At 42.3% G+C, this 20086-nt stretch overlaps 2 protein-coding genes across 3 annotated transcripts in view; one reads left to right on the top strand and one right to left on the bottom strand.

Moving 5' to 3' along the window:
* The first annotated feature begins 3752 nt into the window (after nt 1–3752).
* tnfb (tumor necrosis factor b (TNF superfamily, member 2)) lies at nt 3753–5660 on the top strand. The gene is made up of 4 exons (XM_020644525.3): nt 3753–4343; nt 4457–4511; nt 4726–4785; nt 5014–5660. Exons 1-4 carry the CDS (start codon nt 4155–4157, stop codon nt 5469–5471), a joined length of 762 nt encoding a protein of 253 aa, XP_020500181.1. The 5' UTR covers nt 3753–4154; the 3' UTR covers nt 5472–5660.
* Nucleotides 5661–7580: 1920 nt separating this feature from the next.
* Nucleotides 7581–20086, bottom strand: part of gabbr1a (gamma-aminobutyric acid (GABA) B receptor, 1a) — a 94791-nt gene continuing 82285 nt past the window's right edge. For both annotated transcript variants that reach the window (XM_020644513.3, XM_020644514.3), the window contains 7 exons: nt 19741–19857; nt 18269–18379; nt 16081–16174; nt 14438–14565; nt 11758–11886; nt 10679–10822; nt 7581–9682 (listed from right to left, as the gene is read on the bottom strand). In XM_020644513.3, coding sequence (XP_020500169.1) covers nt 9398–9682; nt 10679–10822; nt 11758–11886; nt 14438–14565; nt 16081–16174; nt 18269–18379; nt 19741–19857 — 1008 coding nt within the window. In that variant the 3' untranslated portion in view covers nt 7581–9397. The remainder of the gene's footprint in view (nt 9683–10678; nt 10823–11757; nt 11887–14437; nt 14566–16080; nt 16175–18268; nt 18380–19740; nt 19858–20086) is intronic.

Here is a 20086-nt window from a genome sequence, read left to right as displayed (position 1 = left end):
CACATTCAGACATAAATCACAAGTTTGTTTTATTTGTCACTTTTCATTTATAACAATTTTGGTTTATTTTAGAAAAGAAAAAAGGGGATTAAGCTTGTTGTACATTTCTTGTTCTGTTGAATTCTTGTCCTTTTATTTACCAAGACCCATTTATGACTGCACCCAGCAGTGAACTGGATTCATTCTCCACCCCTAGTCCTCAGAGTAGATGTGTTTTTCCATTACATACATGTTCTTTTAACTCTTCTGTTTAAGAAGGGAGGCGGACCAAAGTGCAGATAACCAAAATCATTTACTTAAACAAAAAAGGCAAAAACAGAAGTTTAAAAAAAACTCAGGCAGCCCCAAGAAGCAAACCAGATGACACAGTAACATAGGTAGTAAGACCTGAACTGACAAACAGGGGGAACAAGGGAAGGAACACTGACACTAAATAGACAGATGGGTAATCAGACACAGGTGAGACTAAAGACAGGTGAAGACAATCAGGGCAATCAAAACTGGAGGGAACCACAGAGAGACAGGAAGAAATGCTAAACATGATCTACAGGGAATATAAACTACAAAATAAAACAGGAAACACTCAACTAAATGCAGGATAATTAAAATGAAATCACACAGAGAAACAGGGACGGGCAAAACAGTCCCAATTCTAATTCCATACTTGGTCCTTACCAAGACCCAAACCAGTGACCCTCTGGTTCCCAACACAAGTCCCCACAGACTGAACTACAGCTGCACCCAATACAACATTTCTGGCATTAATTCTACCTTTTACATTTTCAGTTGTCATTGACATGGTCAGAAAGTGATACTGAAATGATAAAAAAATGATATTTACTAAACAGGTTTTGTTTAAGTTGGAGATGGTGATGAATTGGTGTGCATTTTATTGAAAGATGTTTCTAATAGCTCCCTTAAGGTATATTCATAGACTGGGGAAAATAGAACGCCTTACAATATAATGCAATCCAGTACATCACCACCACCTCCCACTTTGACTTCAATGATATGTATAAAGTAGATTAATCACCTTTCTGACCATGTCAGTAAAAATATAGATGCTTCGTAGGAGTCAAACGTATGAATCGTGTAGTTGATTGTATTACATTGCATAGGTGGGTGATTGGTTTATATTAAGACTTGAACTTGTGCACAATGTCATGGGTGTGGATGCGTGTGGGAGCTAGCTGTGTGCTATAGTTGTCAGCTCATATGAGTCACTTAATTTGAACTCCTGTCCAAATTTGGTTACTTGCGGCTGGAAAAAAAATGACCAGTGACAGCAGAGTGTCAAACCAAAGATTAAAAACCACAGTTGGTGTATCCATGGCAACGCCCACTTCTGAGATACATATTACTGTTACTAAGATATGATATGTACTCCTCAATATGAGGTGTATATACTCCTAAATTAGTAATTCACACATGACCCCGAAATCAAACTTAATCAAACTGTGGTTTGGTAAAGAGATGATTTCATGAATAAGGCACAATGATTCCCTCAATTTCCAGGAGTTTGAAGATATAGGGTTTGTAACTTTTAGAGAGTATGAATTCGCCGATATTTCCGTTGTATGTTACTTTGGCATTTAGAGATGTAATGTCAGGGATTTAGTCATATATGAGCTCCTGTACAGTATGAGGTTAGCGGAGATCATAACCGAGAATCTGTCTTTCTTATGAATAATCCAGAGGCGTGTGTGAGTAGGCAGGAGGAACTGCACAGTTGTGTATGTGTTTGTTTGTTTGTTTGTGTGTCATGGACGCATACATGATGATTGTGACGGTGATGTCATCCTACAACATCCTGCGGTCGGTAACAGTTTGCGTGCTGGAATGAGTGACAATCAAAGGCAGACACACAGATGCGTTGGTTTAGCTCACACACACACACACACACACACACACACACACACACACACACACACAAACACACACACACACACAGAGTTAGTTAGACACTAACACATGTAGATGTACACTCCGAATTACGCAGACCTTTGCATAGGTCTTTCTAGTGCTGGTGGGTAACCAGGTGAAAAGTCCCACTATACCATATAGGCACCCACACACACACACCCACACACACACACACACACACACACACACACACACACACACACACACACACACACACACACACACACACACACACACACACACATATGGTACATGCACAGGAAATACACACACTCTCTGTGCAAACAAACAGAGTGATTAAATCGATCCTGGAAAATTAATGAGAAAGGGATCATAACTGTTTCTAGTAATAAAACAGACGATAAAAAGCAGAAACAATGAACAGTTTCAGGCCTTTTTGTCTGTATAAAAAAAAAAAACTCCAGATAATTGTGTTTGAATTGTGTCAAATAGAGAGAAGGAGAGAGAGAGAGAGAGGGAGTGTCGGGTGAGAAAGTGAAACAGGGAAACTGAGGCAGGGACAGCAGCAAATAAAGGGAAGTGTAAGAACCAGTTGTTCGGGTTGTCCGAACTCACTTGCATCACCTCACAGTTCTGAAACAGAAAGACAAGAGCTGCCAAGTTTTGACTTGTAACTCTTCTCCATTTCAGATTGATGTAGTTTTCAGAAATAGTTTCTGTTTTTTATATAGAGATGCCACACAGAAACAGAAAATACATGTTTAAATAATGGGACTTACATTTTAAAGGGTGGGGGATGTATGCTTATTTCAAAATGTCACTTTGGGGCGCTTTGGCCGAGTGGTTAGGGTGGGCGCCCCATGTGCGGAGGCTATAGTCCTCAAAGCGGGCTTCAAATCCAGGTTCAAATCCAACCTGGGGATCCTTTCCCACATGTATTTCCCCACTCTTTCTGTCCATAATTAAATGTTGCTTTTGTGAAAGTCCTTCTCTTTATGCTTTTATATCTTTGGCTTTAAGATGTCTTTTAATAGAGTAACTTTTGGCTGAATAAGGTTGAAGATTCAAGTTAAATCTCTGGTGATTTTGACCTTAAATTTAGCAGCACAGAACAAAAACGAGGATGATATCTATTATTTGATGTAATACACTGCATACCATGTGTACCATGTGTAACGCAGAACACTTCTGTCATATCATGAATGTATTTGGCTTTTAATTTCAGCCTACCGATTCAACTTTGCTCATATTACACATGTTATGTATATTAAAGGAGAGGAAATACTTAATTTAAAGCCTCATTCCTATTTAGCCTTAGATTAGATTAGAAAACTTTATTGATCCCCAGCGGGGAAACTCATTTGTCACAAACTTCAATACACTTCATATATTTTAACTGATATAGGTTTTTATTTCCAGCTATAACTTCTCCTTTTGGCACCGGCATGTTAAGGCTTCAGCATAAGAGAAGATGAATTAAACTATGATTAAAAAACACACAGCTGCACTGATGTAACATGTCATTCAAAACAGGATGTTTTGTCCTGATGTGTGATTATGACCCCATCAAAGTGTGTGACTTGTTGAATGTTGACATGGTGCTAATAACTCCTGATTAAGAGCAGTTACAGTAAATTGTTGCAATAAACCAAAAAGGTGATGAACAGGTGGCAGACATTTTTGTGGTGTTTGTAAACATCTGGTCAGATGTGACCACACACTGTCAGTGAGTCGTGGATGTATGTGTAAAGCTCAGCAGACGCGCACCGGTCTTACATTCTGTGGGTGGCTCGGGTCAGTAATGAGCTCAATATGTGTTTATGACTTGTCTGTCTCACTGTGTGTGTGTACAGTATATGTGTTTATGCAGGAATGTGTGTGTGTGTGTGTGTGTGTGTGTGCACTGTCATTTTTTTCAAACCCTACAGCAGCGACCAAACCACTTTCCTATCCTGAAACCACGGCTCCCGTCGAGTAAAAACTCCATGAGAATTTCTGTGACTTCTCTTTCCTTCTCCCCGGCTCATCTGCTGCTGCTGCTGCTGCGTCCTGCACCCTGTCTCCACTTACAGGGTGACATCACTGGAGTTTCCCTTCTGCAGAAGCAGCTGCCACTGCATAAATACTACAAGCTCTCTGGCAGAAGTTCATTCGAACACAATAGCAAACACTTAAGGAGAGAAGTAGCAGCAGCACAGAGTATCCTGCTGAGGTTTACGTCTGAGGACAATCAAGAACTGCAAGTCAGAAAGATTTCAAAATCAGAGTGAATGATGGCATACACAACCACGCCAGGTGATGTGGAGATGGCTCTTGAGGAGAGGATGGTGGTTTTAGTGGAGAAGAAATCCTCTTCAGGGAGGTCACTGAAGGTGCTTGGGGCCCTTCTAATTGTGGCCCTTTGTATCGGAGGCATCCTGCTGTTTGCTTGTTACTGGAACGGAAAGTTGGAAATGAAGGTAAGGAGCCGCTTTTTTTTAATTTTTTATTATTTGAAACATGTATTTTCATTCAAAGACTCGAGGAAATGTTTGTGTTGCTATCTCTAATTAGATTTTCCCTATAATTACAGAAGCAATCAGGCCAGAAAGAAACACAAATCAAGAAGGACACATCAGAGAAAACAGGTGATTACATGCATGGCTTGCTCATTTTGAAAAAGAAGAAGGGATGCTGAGGGTTTTTTTTTTTTGTGGGATTATTTGAGTCTTTTGAGGATTATTCGAGAAAAGTTAACATTCCCAAGTGATTATATGCATGGGTGTTCAATGTGGGGTTTTGTGTGATCTCTGACTTTGAGGATTCTTTTAGAGAAGCTCACATTTGTCTTCCTCTGTACAGATCACCACGACACCCTGATGAGAATCGGCAGCAAAGCGAAGGCAGCAATCCACTTAGAAGGTGAGTCACCGCTTACCTTTGGCAAACAATGGGCTCATGATCTCAGCGTTCCATTCTTGTGATTTTTGCAGACAGAAGTGTGTTACACGGGAGCACAATAAGACAATTGTTGCCTAAGTTATACGTTGGCCTTTGGCAGCCGTTCAATCCACTCTCTTTGTAGTAGGCCAGTTATCTTCTAAGTCGTGTTTCAGAAGGTGTGACTCTGCTTTCTCTTGGTGTTTTTAGGTTGGTATGACGAAGACGGTGAGACAAACCAGCTCGAGTGGAGAAGCGGTCAAGGCCAGGCGTTCGCTCAGGGCGGCTTCAAACTGGAGAACAACCAGATCATCATCCCACAGAGCGGCCTCTTCTTTGTGTACAGCCAGGCGTCGTACAGGGTCTCCTGCAGCGATGGCGAGGAGGAGCGAGGGGCGGGAAAACGTATCAAGCCTCTGAGCCACAGGATCTTGCTCTACACAGACTCCATCGGCGAAAAAGTGTCTCTGATGAATGCAGTGAGGTCGGCGTGCCAGAACACGGCACAGGAGGGAGGGTACAGCTCGGGACAGGGCTGGTACAACACCGTTTATCTGGGCGCCGTGTTTCAGCTCAACAAAGGGGACCGACTATGGACAGAGACCAACCAGCCATCGAAGCTGGAGACCGACGAGGGCAAGACGTTCTTTGGTGTGTTTGCACTTTGAAAAAAAGGTCAAAATCTGGGCATGGGGCTTAAATGTAGGCTTCTATTTTATTTGTAGAAATTCTTGACGTTTTATTTGTATTCATCCTCATGGTGATGGAGAAAGGTTCAAATCTCAATGGAGATAAAGTTTATAGCCGAACAGGCTCGTTTTTAAAAAAGTCCTATGAACTGTAACAGTTTGCAACATTATTTGCTATTTGAGGCACTTTGTTTGTACATTATTTATGCCGACCTGAGATTGTAATAGGCTGGACTTTTCTCTGCTGTAACAGATGACGACACATCTCTTCACAAGAGAGTGTAGGTACAAGGATTATGTACAGACCATTTATTTGTGACATGTTTCATATTTATTTGTATTTATTTCTATTTAAACCGTTGGGATGAGGTGTTTAAGATTATATTTATATGTAATGTGCACGTGAACTAAATAAAAGGTCAAAAAGTGAACTAAAGGAGTCACGATTTTCACTTAAAAAAAAGATGAACTGCATGAATTTCAAAGCTGGGAAGCCAAAGAGAAATTGGGAGCTGAGTAAGCAAACAGCTCCAACCAGCCGAGGCTCACTCACACACAAACACAAACACAAACACAGAGACAGACACACACATACACAAACACACACTGCGGAGGGCTTGGTCCATTATTTGGCAAAAAGTCGCAGTGAAATTCCTCCACAGCCAGCAAATACTTCCCTTGTAAGATCAGACAAGCCGAAGGGAATTTCCTGCTTTTTCTGTGTCTTGCTAAGTGCTGTGTCAGGTGAAGGCCCGCAGAAGCCTCAGCCCAGAGCGGGTTTTCCCCAATAACACACCCCCCCCCCACCCACTCCAACCTCCACCACCACCACCTTTCTCTCCTACACACACATACTCTACCTCTTCCACACCACCAAAACCTTTCCCCCCATTACCACATACCTCGTCTCCAGTCAGCTGGAAAGAAGCATGACATGGGAGGGAGTGTGTGTGTGTGTGTCTAAGAAACTGTACAGTGTGTGTGTGTGTGTGTGTGGGTGTGTATTGTGGGATCATGGGACTGCGGCACAGCTGGTTTGTTTTGTCACATCCTCTAAAAACACACACTATACAAACATTGCCAGTATTTAGGAGCAATCAGTCTTCTGTGCTTTCTTTCAAACCTCAAACATCCACTTATTGTCTCAGACACAAAAGTCCCACCGGCCTCACAGCTGCTCATTGTGCTGAAAACAGTGTCCAGCTTTATTTTTTTTTTAAATCTCTTCCTCTGGGTTTTGATGCTCTCATTGACTCCTGAAGGCCAAAATGTAGAAATACATCATGTTTCACTGTCAAATGTAATCAACCTGACTGCACTGTTAATTGTTTAGAAGAAGCTTGTGTGTCAGAAAAGCAACAAATAACTGCTGACATCTAGTGGATGATGTAAACATGAGCGCTACTGGGGATGTTCTTCATTAAAGAGCTGCTTGAAAAAAGTTTTAATTTGACAAAAAGATGGAAAATGTCCCTTAAAAAGTAAAAATATTATGTTTAAAATTAAACTTGAGAGTCTTATGAAACATGCAAACAAACATCTGAGAAAAAAAAAACATCTTAATAATCTATGTTTTAAGACTACGTGGCCTGGAGAGTCATGTTTTGATTGATCAAACCATAGTCTGTATAAAAACATGGATGTAGTCTCAATGACCTCACCCATTGGTCTCCAAAGAGACGTTATGAGGCCCAACAATGGCGGTGAAAGAGAAAAAAAAAAAGAACATACTCACTGCTTATTTGGATGTCATGTACGTGTCTTTAGATTACGGCCATTCTGTGTCAATTTATGAATGCAATATGAAGCTATGAGCTAACCAAAGTGTGCTAACATTAGCCTGCTAACAACAATGCAGGCCACAGGTGATTACAGCAAAAGACAATTTTGTCCGCCTCTTGTGCTTAGTGGTGCTTAATTATGGTGCGTTCTAATTCATAACTCGTGTGAACGCGAGCGGAGAGGGTTGGAGGAGAGCAGAGGCCTCTATAGCAAATCTGCTGGTGCTCAAGGGCGACATCTACTGGATCAAAAAGTCGCACATCGTTCCTTTACGTGATGCGAAAAGTATCCAGAAACACAAATATACCCAATGAAAAAACAATGATTTTATTTATGTTACCCATATATTTGCATACACATACTCTGAAATATATCAACATTTATGATCTTAGATATAGTGAATACAAATATCCCCAAATCCATGTATATTTTCATATATGTGCAAGATAATAGAACATTTTCCTAAATGATTTCTGCATTCATATGTTACACTATCTGATCCCGGTACTGCACAGTTAATAAATATGGCCTATTTCATTCATTTCTGTCCTGGCTGGGACTGTCCTGCTCCAAACCCTGAGCTAACATGTATTAGACTAACTTAAAGTGGAGTAACCATAGTGACGTTCAGTTTAAAGTGCACACTGAAATATAGAGATTTTAAAATATCTGACAAAGTATTGTTTTTTTAACCTGCTGATAAACCTGTGCAGGTATCATTGCTTTGATAAAATCTGGATATAGCTCATGAATGAAATAGTACATCCACATTAACTGCTGAATAAATACAGTATGTCACATTTCTGTACGTATATATCTTCCTTTGATACATTTACAACTTATCCAAAAGGCAAAAATGGGAAATAAGAGTACAAAAAAGGGGAAAAGAAGCATCCATCCAGATTGTCTGATATGGAGAAACATAAAAAAGAAAACATAAAAAAAGATCCCTTTAAAATAAGAAAAATGGCGATCACAGAGTCCCATGTATAAAATCTTGAGGAAAAAACTGTGCTTTCTTTGAATATTTACAGAATTAGCCATCGTAAAAGCACCTCATCTCACGGCTCTGCTGCAGAGAAATGTAACTGGTCTTTCATTTCAGGAGGCAGAAAGTAAACATCATTGTTCAGACAAATTGGAGAGAAATTTAAGAATCTGCTGCAGAGATCATTTCTGCAAAAACACATCATCAGATGCAGGATGAGGGATTTTAATTGATGGCTATTTCTGCTCTTCTAATAAATAGATACAACACAAATCTCAAAAAATACATTTTAAAACATTATTTTCAAATGGCAAAACTATCAAAATTGTCCTCGAACGCGAGCAAGCTTCTCTCCTTTAAAAATGGGGCTGGATTTTTTTTCAGATGCAGTGTTGTGCTGAAACAAACATCCTGCAAACAGACATGCCCAGCTCGATGGCCTTTGATAATTATGGCTGTTTGGTAATGCACATCATCGTTTATGAGCTGCTGATCAGAGGAAAAAACTGTACATTGCTTTGTCCCTTTGTCGAGTTTTTTCAGTTTTCACAACTCTCCTGGAAAAAAAAGTAAACAAATAATTCAACAACAACTCCATGACAAAACAGGTCAGAAATTACAGAACAATATAAATCACGACTGTATGTGCTTGTCTAGTCAACAAATTCCAGCGACGAAATGTGGAGAGCAAAAGACACCAACACAAACTATTTCCTTTTTCTGATTCGACGGCTCCACAACGGAGCGAGAGAGGAATCAAATGAGGGAGAGGAACGATGAAGAGACGGGTCTTTTCACTTGACCTCGAGTCTGAGATGTGCTTGTGTCCGCGTAGTTGCTGGGTTGAACACAGTGAGATCAAAGCTGTGAGGGCGGCGTTTTCCTGTGAGATCTCCTGCAAGAAGCTGCCGAGTGGAAAGCGCTCCTTTGTGAACTTTCTTCTTTGTGCTTGCTCGTCGTATTTTTTAAAAAACAGTGTCACTACACCGCTGTGCTCTTCAGCCAAACAAGTGAAAGTCACAGTGTGTCATTGTGTTTGTGTCCCACCTGTGCACTGTGCCACTGATCTCCCCCCCCGCCCCCCTCCCCCCCTCCCAACACCCCATACCTCTCCTCCCCTGCACCCGCTCCCCGCCTACTTGTACAGCAGCGGGATCTGGCTGTTGTGACAGTGGTTGCGGCTCATCTTGCTGTCGGCCGGGTACAGGTTGGAGGAGTTGGAGAAGGAAGGAGGGAGGGAGTGATTGTCCGTGGTGGGGTTGGGGTAGCCGGGCGGGGGGAGCAGAGACTTGGGGTCTGGCTGGGAGGAGGGCGGAGGAGTGTTGTGGTTTTGGTTCTGGCCTGAGGAGGGTCGGCGGCGGTTGCGTAGAGCTTGACGCTCGGCCAGCTGGTTACGAAGCGCTGATACCCTTTCTTCTTTCTAAAAGCACAAAGGAAATCATCTTTTTAAAATAATGAAAGGGTGACATTAAATCCCACGTCCCCAATTCAGAAGTAGTCTTTGCAGAAGTGAAACAGTCTATCGAAAGATTAACCACCTGCAACCAGATTGATATTTAATTAGTTGGTTGGTCATTTGAAGATTCCAGCTTCTCAAATATGAGGATTTAATGATTTCCTCATGCAGGATACCTGTCGTTTACTATCAGTTAATAACTTTCTGGGTCGAAAAGATTTCAAAACTTTTCAAGAGTATAGTGCGTGTTCTAAAGCAACTTAAGTAAATACGTTTGCAAATAAAGTTGGCAGCACAATGATGCACAGCAGCAGCAGCAGCAGGAAATGGACGAGTTACAGCTCAAGGCTTTTTTAGATGTGAATGTTAAGCGTAATAAGAAACATCAGAGTGCCAATTTCACTGGGTGTCAAGAATACATTCATGACAAATAACTGTATTAAATAACTTGTTTGTTTGAGTCTTCAGCTGAGTTGTGTTGCCTCCACAAACCTCTCACCTGATCTGCTTTTACACTGCAGGTACAATGTCTGTTTTAATGTGTGTGCTCAATGTCGTGTTTCATTATCAATGTATACTTATCATATCGTATCATACAGCATTCCACAATGCAAAGTATGCACTCATAAATACAGTACATTCTATCTGTATAATGAGTACACATCATTACATGGATGTGCATTACTTATCAATCTGCCTCTAGGATGTTTCATAATGTAATCAAGCATTTGCTTGTGCATGTTAATATAAAAACAACAATACTGGGGGGGGGTTGAAATCAACCTGTGGCTCCTTTCCCGCACGTCATCCCCGACACTCTCTCTCACTGATTTCAGACTCTATCCACTGTCCTATCTCTCAAATGGTCACAAAAAGCCCCCCCCCCCCCCAAAAAAAAAAAAATCTTTAAAAACAATGATACTTGAGTTTGTGGATGTTATTAAAAAATAATGTCCTCACCTCCTGGATGATCTTCTGCAGCTCCCTGTTCTCTCTCTCCAGCTGTCGTGATTTCTCCTCGTCGTTGTTGTTGGTGGACGAGCCGGTCTTCAGAGTGTCCTGCTGCTCCGACTGCCACTCCCCGCGGGTGATCAGACGCCGCATCTGGACCGCCACAGGAACAGGAAGTCAATAACCAACAAAGACAGGCCTGAGAATACACCGTGCTGAAGGAATAATGCATCTATTGAGAACATATTCTTTAGCATGTGGAGCCCTTTCAGCCAGATCATTTTTTTTTTTTTTTTTGAATGTCTAAGAGTGGACAAAGATTTCTTTCACTACAGTCGACTTTAAAGTGACAAAAACATATTTTCTTTCTTATTCTGGTGACATCTTTGGAGCTCAGTATTGCTGCTGTGCGCTTCCAGAAAACGATTTTAAAAATCACACAAATCTTACATGTATGTTTTCCTCTCTTCCCTCTTCCTCCCCTGAGATATTCTCATTTTAGTGAGGTTTAAATCTCTGTAGGTGGCGCTCTGTCCTCTTTCTAACCAGACCTCAGCAGTGCTCATGTGCACTACCAGGCTCGTCTATTCCTAAAATAATCATCAGAGCTGCTGCCAGACATGCAGCAAAATATCTCACTTTGTTTGTGCCAGGAGGATTTTTTATTCTGACACGAATGTTGACAGCAGCTACACATCAAAACGCTTCTAACTGTAACGACGATTACCAAAACATTAAACGAGGAACAGATGAAAGATCATTATTTTTATGAACATAACTTTTTTTCATGTTAAGTTACTTGATTTCTGTTTCTCCTATACGTGTGTCTTTTGAGCTCTAAGAAGCTGCTGTCCCTCGAATAGGATCAAAACCTTCTGTCTTTCTTCATATTTGAATCAAAGTCAATCCTGCAAGTTTTATGAAGCAGAACTTTGACACACAACAAAATAACGTTTCTGAACTTTATGATATCTGTGCACCAAGCATGACACACAGATCTTTCTTTTCCTTGTTTTTCAATGCAATTTAAATGTTGTCTGTATTGTGTGCAGCCGTTTCTTAAAGGTGTCAGTGAAGAGTCGGAGCACCTTTGGCACAAAAAGCACCACCAGGGTGATGTAGGCAGAGAAGACGATTGCTAGAGAGGCAAAGGCAAAGGAGGCGTCCTGCTGTGAAGTCAGGATCATAGTGACTGGAGCCGTGATCAGACACAGCACCTGCAGAGAGACAGAGAGAGGGAGAGGGGGAGGAAGGAGAGGGGAAGGGGAGAGAGAGAGGGAAGGGGAGAGAGAGAGGGAAGGGGAGAGAGAGAGGGAAGGGGAGAGAGAGAGGGGGGGGGGGGGGGAGAGGGAGTGAGAGGGGGGGGGGAGAGAGAGAGATAGGGAGGGAGAGAGAGAGAGAGAGAGGGAGGGAGGGAGAGAGAGAGAGGGAGGGAGAGAGAGAGGGGGAGAGAGAGAGAGGGAGGGAGAGAGAGAGCGGGAGGGAGAGAGAGAGAGGGAGAGAGGAGAGAGAGAGAGGGAGGGAGAGAGAGAGAGGGAGGGAGAGAGAGAGAGGGGGAGAGAGAGAGAGGGAGGGAGAGAGAGAGAGGGGGAGAGAGAGAGAGGGAGGGAGAGAGAGAGCGGGAGGGAGCGAGAGAGAGGGGGGAGAGAGAGAGGGGGAGGGAGAGAGAGGAACAGAGAGAGAGAGAAATGATAGAGAGAAAGAGACAGAGAGAGACAGAGAGAGAAAGGGAAAGTGAAAGAGAGAGAGAGAGAAAGTGTTAACAAAGGGAGAGTGGAGCAGTAAAGAAAGAAGGAGGCAGGGTGAAGATTGTTGGGGGGGGGGGGTTTAGAGGAGAGGAGGGGGAGAGTAAAGGAGTATATGAGAGCGAGAGTATGAGAGGGGAGGAAAATCACATCCATAAAAGCATTAGGCATCTGTTTATCATTCCGAAGAGGGCTCCCGTGTGAAAACAGCATTAAAAAGTCATGAGTGAAGTTGCGACGGCGTGCTGACAATCACCACGTTGTCATATCATCGCAGCCTCGAGCTCACAGCTTCGCGACGAGGAAAGAGGTCCCTTTACGGACCCCATTAACTATTGACATCGTCATAAAAATGAGATGTGTGCGTATCGTCAAATAAAATAATAACATTAGACTTGTGGCACATTATGAAAGCACGGGATGAAATGAGCACACGGGCCGCGCTCACTGCTCTCATAAACAAACTACGAGTAATGACGATCGATGATGAATTCTCATATTGATAAACGACGCGCGTTCAATCCATTTATTATTACATTTCAACAAAGTGATAGCTGATGAAAGTCCTCACGCCTCCTGTGACTTGTATCCATAAAATTCTATCAGAATGGATGTTAACGACTGAAAAACAAAGACAGGGAAATGTTTGCTCGCTTTGGATCAAAACAGAGAAAACTCTCGTGGCCGTTAATGCGTCAGAAAGCGTTCTCCCGAGACATTTGACATCAATTACAAAGTTACCCCGTGTCGAGGGTGTCAGGGAACGGCAGCGACTGTTCATCTAAAGTGGCTGAAGTGAACTTAATCGCAGCTATTCCCGTGTAAAGTGCATCCTAGGTGCGCCCGTTTAAGATGATTCACCTGCTATTAACAGCCACAGAAAAATGGTTGACAGATGGCAGATTTAACCGCTGTACTTTACAGACTAAATGGGTTTTTTTTTTCTTCACTGATTCCTCCTATAGGGCAAAGCAACATCTTTATAAACTGTGAATCTTCACGCAATCTCTGTCGGCCCAAACACAGATTTCTTCTCATATACATGCTCAGGACTGAATCAATAAATCCCCAGCACTCAGGGCCCTGCAGCAACAGTAAAAGTTTTCTACTCGCCCTTTTTCATGTTTTATTGATTTTATTTAACATGTTCTTCACCAGAAAGTCCCCCCCCCCCCAGGGATCAAGATCTTATTTCATAAAGGAGACCTGAGATACGACTGTCGGTATCACCGCACCACGGGCACAATAAGCATCAGAATTTATGATTCATACAAGACAGCAGCGTGTGCTGGCAGTGTAATGATTTGGACAGAAATGCGTTCAGGGATCAGCATTTTAGAGAATAAAAATCTCACAGCGTACTTGTAGAAAAGACTTGAATATTTCATATATGAGCCCATCTGTGTGTGTCGTAAGGGTAAAACTGATCATTATACCAACATGTCCTTTTCAATATTTTATACCAGGCTATCAATGTGTGATGTTCAGCACATCTCAAAGGTTGTTTATATTCTGTTGTTCCCACAATGCACTTCTTCTTCTTGGTGCATGATTTTACTGACTTCCTCCATTGGAAGTATTTCAACGTGTTTTCCTGTCACAATTAACCAGTTATCTGCTAAAATGAGAAAATAAAACACACCAGAGCGGCGCAGAGAGAGCATCAAGTTATTTATAAACTCCATTAACTTTCACTGCAAAGAGAAAAGCCCTTGAGAATGAAGCTTTTAGGATCTTGCAGTGGAAATGTCTCCTAACTGGTCAGTTTCCTTCTTCTCTCTGGAAGTTGCTTCTTAAAAGCCAGAGATCACAGCACCAAGCAAAGTAAGCATGAAGCATTGATTAACCCCCCCTAATGATATACTACAGTACTTTTGTTCTATGGGGCAATAAACCGGTACTTATGCCACTTTAATGTTGTTGTTCATGCTGCAGAAAGCTCTTTGCAGAGAGCTGCAGGACGCAGAAAAACAGGAGCATGATGGTGGTGTTGTTTTATTGGGTTTTTCATTTTGTGACTCACAGCGACGTTGTAAATAGCCATCCCCACAGCCCGATGGTCATTGATCTTCTCAGTGGAGACTGACTTTGTCTCGTAAGCCAAAAAAATTCCTAGAAGCAGCAGCAGACCCTTGTAGCCGTAAACAACACCTGTAGGAGGAAACAGGGAGAGAACGCGGGTAAGACGAGGAAAGAGTGCAGCCATGTCTACATGACAATGTTGATTACATTATATGATGTGTTTACTGCAGCTGATAGAGTGAAGCACAGTGTATGTACACAATGTAAAACTAAAAAAACAAGGGGGGGGGGGGTGTTTTATTATTTTGAAGGAATTAAAGATTGAGAGATCAGGGGGGCCGGTAGCCTAGTGGCTAGTGTTCACGCACTATGTGCAGAGGCTGTGGTCCTCCGGGTGGGCGAGTGGAGAACGAAATACAGGAAAGGGGCCACAGGTCGGACCCGAACCCGGTCTGGCCGCTTGGTTGACTACAGCCTCTGCACATGGGGGTGCACCAGTTCACCAACCACTACGCTACTGGCACCCCAAGAAATGAGGGATTTTACTGACACCAGTATAAGATAAATGAGGAGTTTCTTTGAGCTGCTAATCAAGCAAAGATACTCCAGAGGTTTCACAGACTGACAACATGAGCGGTCAAAGATGAGGATGATGTGACTTATTTAAATCTATAGAAAGAGTCATTCCTTAAGGTCATGGTCTTGCTTGCTTTTGTAACCAGCTAAAAACTACTTAAAAGAGCTTTGACACATACTGTATTTACACTGAATTTACCACGTTGTTGTCTTTGGTGCCACCTATAGGCAGTATTTATACAGGCTCAGAGAGCTGATGGACTCTCAGCATTGTTACCCAAAAAATCCTATCTCTCTCAACAAGTGTAATACTTAATTACTTAATTTGAGTACTTCAAAATGTACAAATCAATCTCATTATGGGATTTGTATAATCATCGGATCATGTAAATGGCAAAACATGGCTTTAAGAGTAGGAGACAGTAACACTGTGAAGAGCTCGATGCAGCCGCAGAGAGAGTGAGTGTGAGTGAGTGCAGTGGGAGAAACTAAAAGTGTACTACAATAGATGGAAGAATATGTTAAAAGCCTGTCAGAGGCAGGCAGCCTGACAGAATAAAGAGAATATAACAGTGACAGAGAGGGAAGCAGAGGAGCAAAGAGAAATGTGTGACGGAGTAAGTTGGACACTTCTTCAGACTGTCCATTGTTTCTTTACCCCGCCTGATATTAAGGCACCATCTTTTCTTCCCTCTGAAAGGAAATGCTACGGGGCAATGGCCCAGTTTGTGACCCACATTATTTGAATTTCAGCACCATTATACTTTCATAAGAGCTGCCACGCTAAGAGAGACAGACATGGAGGGAGAGCGAGAGCGTGGGCCGACAAAAAGAGAAGCAAAGTGGGAGAAAAGAGGAATCAAACGTAAGGGGGGAGGGGAGGGAGGTGCTGAGGGAGGAGGCTGTGATATGAGACCTGTTTAATTCACAGTGAATGAAAGTGACGTGTGTGTGAATGTGAATATGTGTCTGCATATGTGCATGCGTGTGACAAAGCACCCATAAACCAGAGCGGGGAGAAGAGCGATAAAGAGACAGATTGAAGTAGGAGAGAGTTGAAACCAGTACCGAGCCATGTGTTCATTTTCTCCGAGCTGCAGTGCTCCAACAAGGGCTGAATCAGGACATCCTTATCTTCTTTAGGGGCCTCTTTAGTGAACTTCTACTCACACGGCAGACGGCAAGACGAGGGTAGAGAGGAGTGGAAGGGTTGAAGAGAGATGGAGGGAAAAAAGAGAGAAGAGGAGATAATGAGAAAAGATGAGACAGCCTGGCAAGAATGCTGAGTAAGCATAAGCCCTAGAAACTGCACGCTTGATCCCCTCAAGTAAATAGGTCCCTCCCGTGAGTCAGATATAGATGACTCTGACTTAAAAGAGTATCAGATGTCCAATAATATGAAATATAGCTTTTTAAAGATTTAATTCAAGGTTGGACTGGAGTCGATGCTGTGCAGATAAAGGCTGATGAGGACGATGCAGCTTTCTCTTAGAGCTGAAACAGTGCAGCCTACATACATGATTTGTACCAAATCAAGGTTTAGATGACTTTTACATGATATTAAAGTGTCTTTCAAATCATTAAAACAGCTACACATAACATCACCATGCCAACAAAAGACCCCATGACAGTGAAAAGCATCAGTCACAGTGCTAACACCGTTTCTCAGCAGGTCCACGTGCAGCAGCTCTGTGGAGTGTTTTAACATCTTTCAGCTTACGTTTTAGAGGGTTTTTTTTTTTTAAGCCTGCCCCTTTACTGTTACCGTTCACTTGTTCTGTTTTTAAGTTGTCGCTAGCAGCTGTTTGCTCTGATAATTCACTGTACTCTCGCTACTTAGCAGTAAACAGCAAACGGAAAAGTTAGCATCTAGCTTGTTAGCCTAGCATTGAGCAGCATCTAAGAAAAAGCGGGAAAAAAAAAAATCAGGTAACAGTTGGTGGAGAGATGGAGAGAAAAAGCAGAGCTAAGAGGAGAGTGATTATTCAGCCTGAAGTTATCAGTCAGATAAAAAAAAAACGACTCCAAATCAAAGCTCTCTTTGTCATTTCTGATTAAGCTAACAGGCTAATGTTATCATTTTAAAGGTGACACTTCTATAATAAATTAGCTACATGAGCTATTCAAACATCTTTAATACTATAAAAAGTTTTATTGTTTTATCTGTATGCATAAGATCATTGGCTGGCCACTAGAGGGCAGACAACTTTGAAAACAAGCAGACCATGTTAGCATACGTGACTTAAACGTTTCCTCCTTGTCCAATGAGAAGTTACAGCATTTATTTTGTGTTGTTCTTACTACTCGATCAATCTTAGTCGTGTACTCTCTCTCTCCAGTTCTGCTTTGATCTCCACCAAATCTTGACAGAGATATCTGTCTCTCAAACTTCTAAATGTAACACTATTTCGACCAGATAGTCTGGTGTTTTTCAAAGTAGGGGTCCTGACCCCCTTGGAGGTCCCAGATACTTGACAAAAATAAATCATCATCAATCATCTGTGAAAATGACATTTAAGAAAATGTGTTTGAGATGTTTTTAATCACTGAGTATTACATTCTGTTCTAATATGGATTGATGGTAAATCAGAGATTACAAAAGACTGCGTACAAAAAAAGTTATTGAATGAAAAAAATACGATTATTAATTGTTAATATAAAGAAGAAAGTCCTTGGCTTGGCAAAGTTTGAGAACTCCTGAGCTAGTCCATTACAGTACCTGCGTAACAAGCCTACATTATATGTGCTGTAAATCCAAAACAATGAGCTAAAGGGACCTAAATATACCAAAGAGCTGGAGACTTTGTGAGTTAAGGGGTGTTTTCTTTTATGTAAATGGGTGTATCCCATTTCTCGATCGTTAAAAAATGAAAATGTGGATAAATGCAAGATTAATGAAGTTATTGGGACCTTTGAAAGATACATTTTTTATGAGGCAGGGAGTTGATTCAGATTTGCTGCCACAGTCAATGCCTCGGGGTACCTTTAGAGGTGCTTATAAGACAATCAAAGGCGAATAAATATAATTATTCAAGTCATAAATGTCAACGTTATAGCACTGCTGTTCAGACAAACACATGCTCTTTCTTTTTGTTTCACACTGGGTTCTTTGGTAATAAGATAAATCGAATTAAAGAATATTTTTTCCAAACCTCGTCTCATTTCTGTGTAAGCGGCTGGTTAGTCGCTGCATAAATCGGTCTGTGCAAAAAGGGCGATGACGGACAAATGATCTCATCTGTCTGTCATACTTTACCTCATCGGTAACATGCAGAGGATCCACAATCTGCCAGATCATGAGTGACAGGAAGTCGATAGCCAGCAGCACTCCAACTGTTGCGTAGAGTTTCCATGGCTCCAAGTGTTGCTGTGCGAGCAGAGACACACACACACACACACACACACACACATTCACAACAGTCATCACTATCCATGGGCATCATGAGCCAGTCCATAAACAAAGACAAACAACCAGGACAAATAATACGACGGGCGTCCTTGTGATTTCTGGCTGACTGGGCGTGAGATGTCTTCTCAATGTGTGTGTGTGTCTCAGAGTGTGTGTGTAAAAGTGTGTGTGTGTGTGTTTCCACATGTATTTTAGGAGCAGTGGGAGATTGTGTGTGTCTGGGAGCTATATTTGTGCTGCATCCTCAAATCATCATTCATACACTCTGAGATGACGCCGCTCATGTGTGGACTGTTCCTGAAGCGACCGATATAAACTGTATTCTTCTGCTTAAGTTAAGCTATAAAGGAAGCAATGCAACCGTAGCAGAAAACAAGCAAAGGAAAATGAGCTCTCCCGCTGCGTCTTTCCACACGCCTTTTTTTTTTTTTTTTTTATTCCACCACGCCGGCTTACTCCCAGCACCTCCGACATAGTAACAGCCGTTCAAGCGTAGAATGACTAGAACTGAAATATAAAATAAAGAAGAAAACACATTACACAGTCGTGAGCGCCTCTACACTTGAGTTGCATGAAAAATGATTTGAAAGGCACTCATTCTCTCCTCCGTGTGTGAAAGTTTCTTTAAATACTCATAGGGAGACTCGCTCTCTGGGAAAATGTCCTTCTGTGGACACGACGGGACATGAAAGTCAACTTGATTCGATGTGCTTTGGCTCAAATAATAAACCCCCCCGAAGGATGGATTTCTATATAGAACTTTAATACTCATCCATATTCATACATATTCCATAAATGGCTTAATCTCTTATTCTTCTGATTAGGTCTTGGAAATTTCCACAACAAATCGCAGACTGGCACTATCTTGTTGGCTCCAGGATACACTATTTTTAAGACGAAGCACACACACATACAAAAAAACAAACACCCACTCATAAACACACCAGCATATAAATAAAGCTGCTGACGTGGGTATCAGGGGCTTGGTTATTTGTTTAGCATCTGCATGTTTCTCTGCATGCATGTGTGTAGGTGCATGTGCTTCATGTGGTCATGTATTAACCACAGAATCTGTAGATCTGGCGTCCTTATCCCTGCACTTTCCGGTATAACCTCGCCGCAGAGAATGATTCAGAGCTGCCCTCTTAGAAGCTTATGTTACTAAAAGCCCTGCAAAGTTTTAAACAGAACTCTTTTTTATCAGCCAGCACCACACATGCTGCACGGCCCGTCCCTCCCTCCCTCATTTTCTCTACTCCCCTGAGAACGCTGAAGACTGAGAGGCTTATCCCTCATGCCCTCACACTCTTCCTCCCTACCTTCTTCTTCTCCTTCTTCTCTTCCTTCTTGGTGAAGAGGGTGTGGACCCACCATATCTTGGTGAACATGCTGCCGTACGCCAGGCTGAAGCCGAGGCCGAGGAGCCACAGGCGGAACTGGACGGGAGGAGAGGAGGAGAGGAGGAGAGGAGGAGAGGAGGAGAGGAGGAGAGGAGAGAGGAGAGAGGGAGGGGAGGAGAGGAGGAGAGATGAGAGGAGGAGAAGAGAGAGGGAGAGGAGGAGAGGAGGAGAGATGAGAGGAGAGGAGGAGAGGAAGAGAGATGAGAGGAGAAGAGAGAGGGAGAGGAGGAGAGGAGGAGAGATGAAAGGAGAGGAGGAGAGATGA

Source organism: Labrus bergylta, chromosome 8 (assembly GCF_963930695.1).
Source record: "Labrus bergylta chromosome 8, fLabBer1.1, whole genome shotgun sequence".
Lineage (NCBI taxonomy): Eukaryota > Metazoa > Chordata > Actinopteri > Labriformes > Labridae > Labrus > Labrus bergylta.
This window is presented reverse-complemented; position numbering and strand designations above follow the sequence as displayed.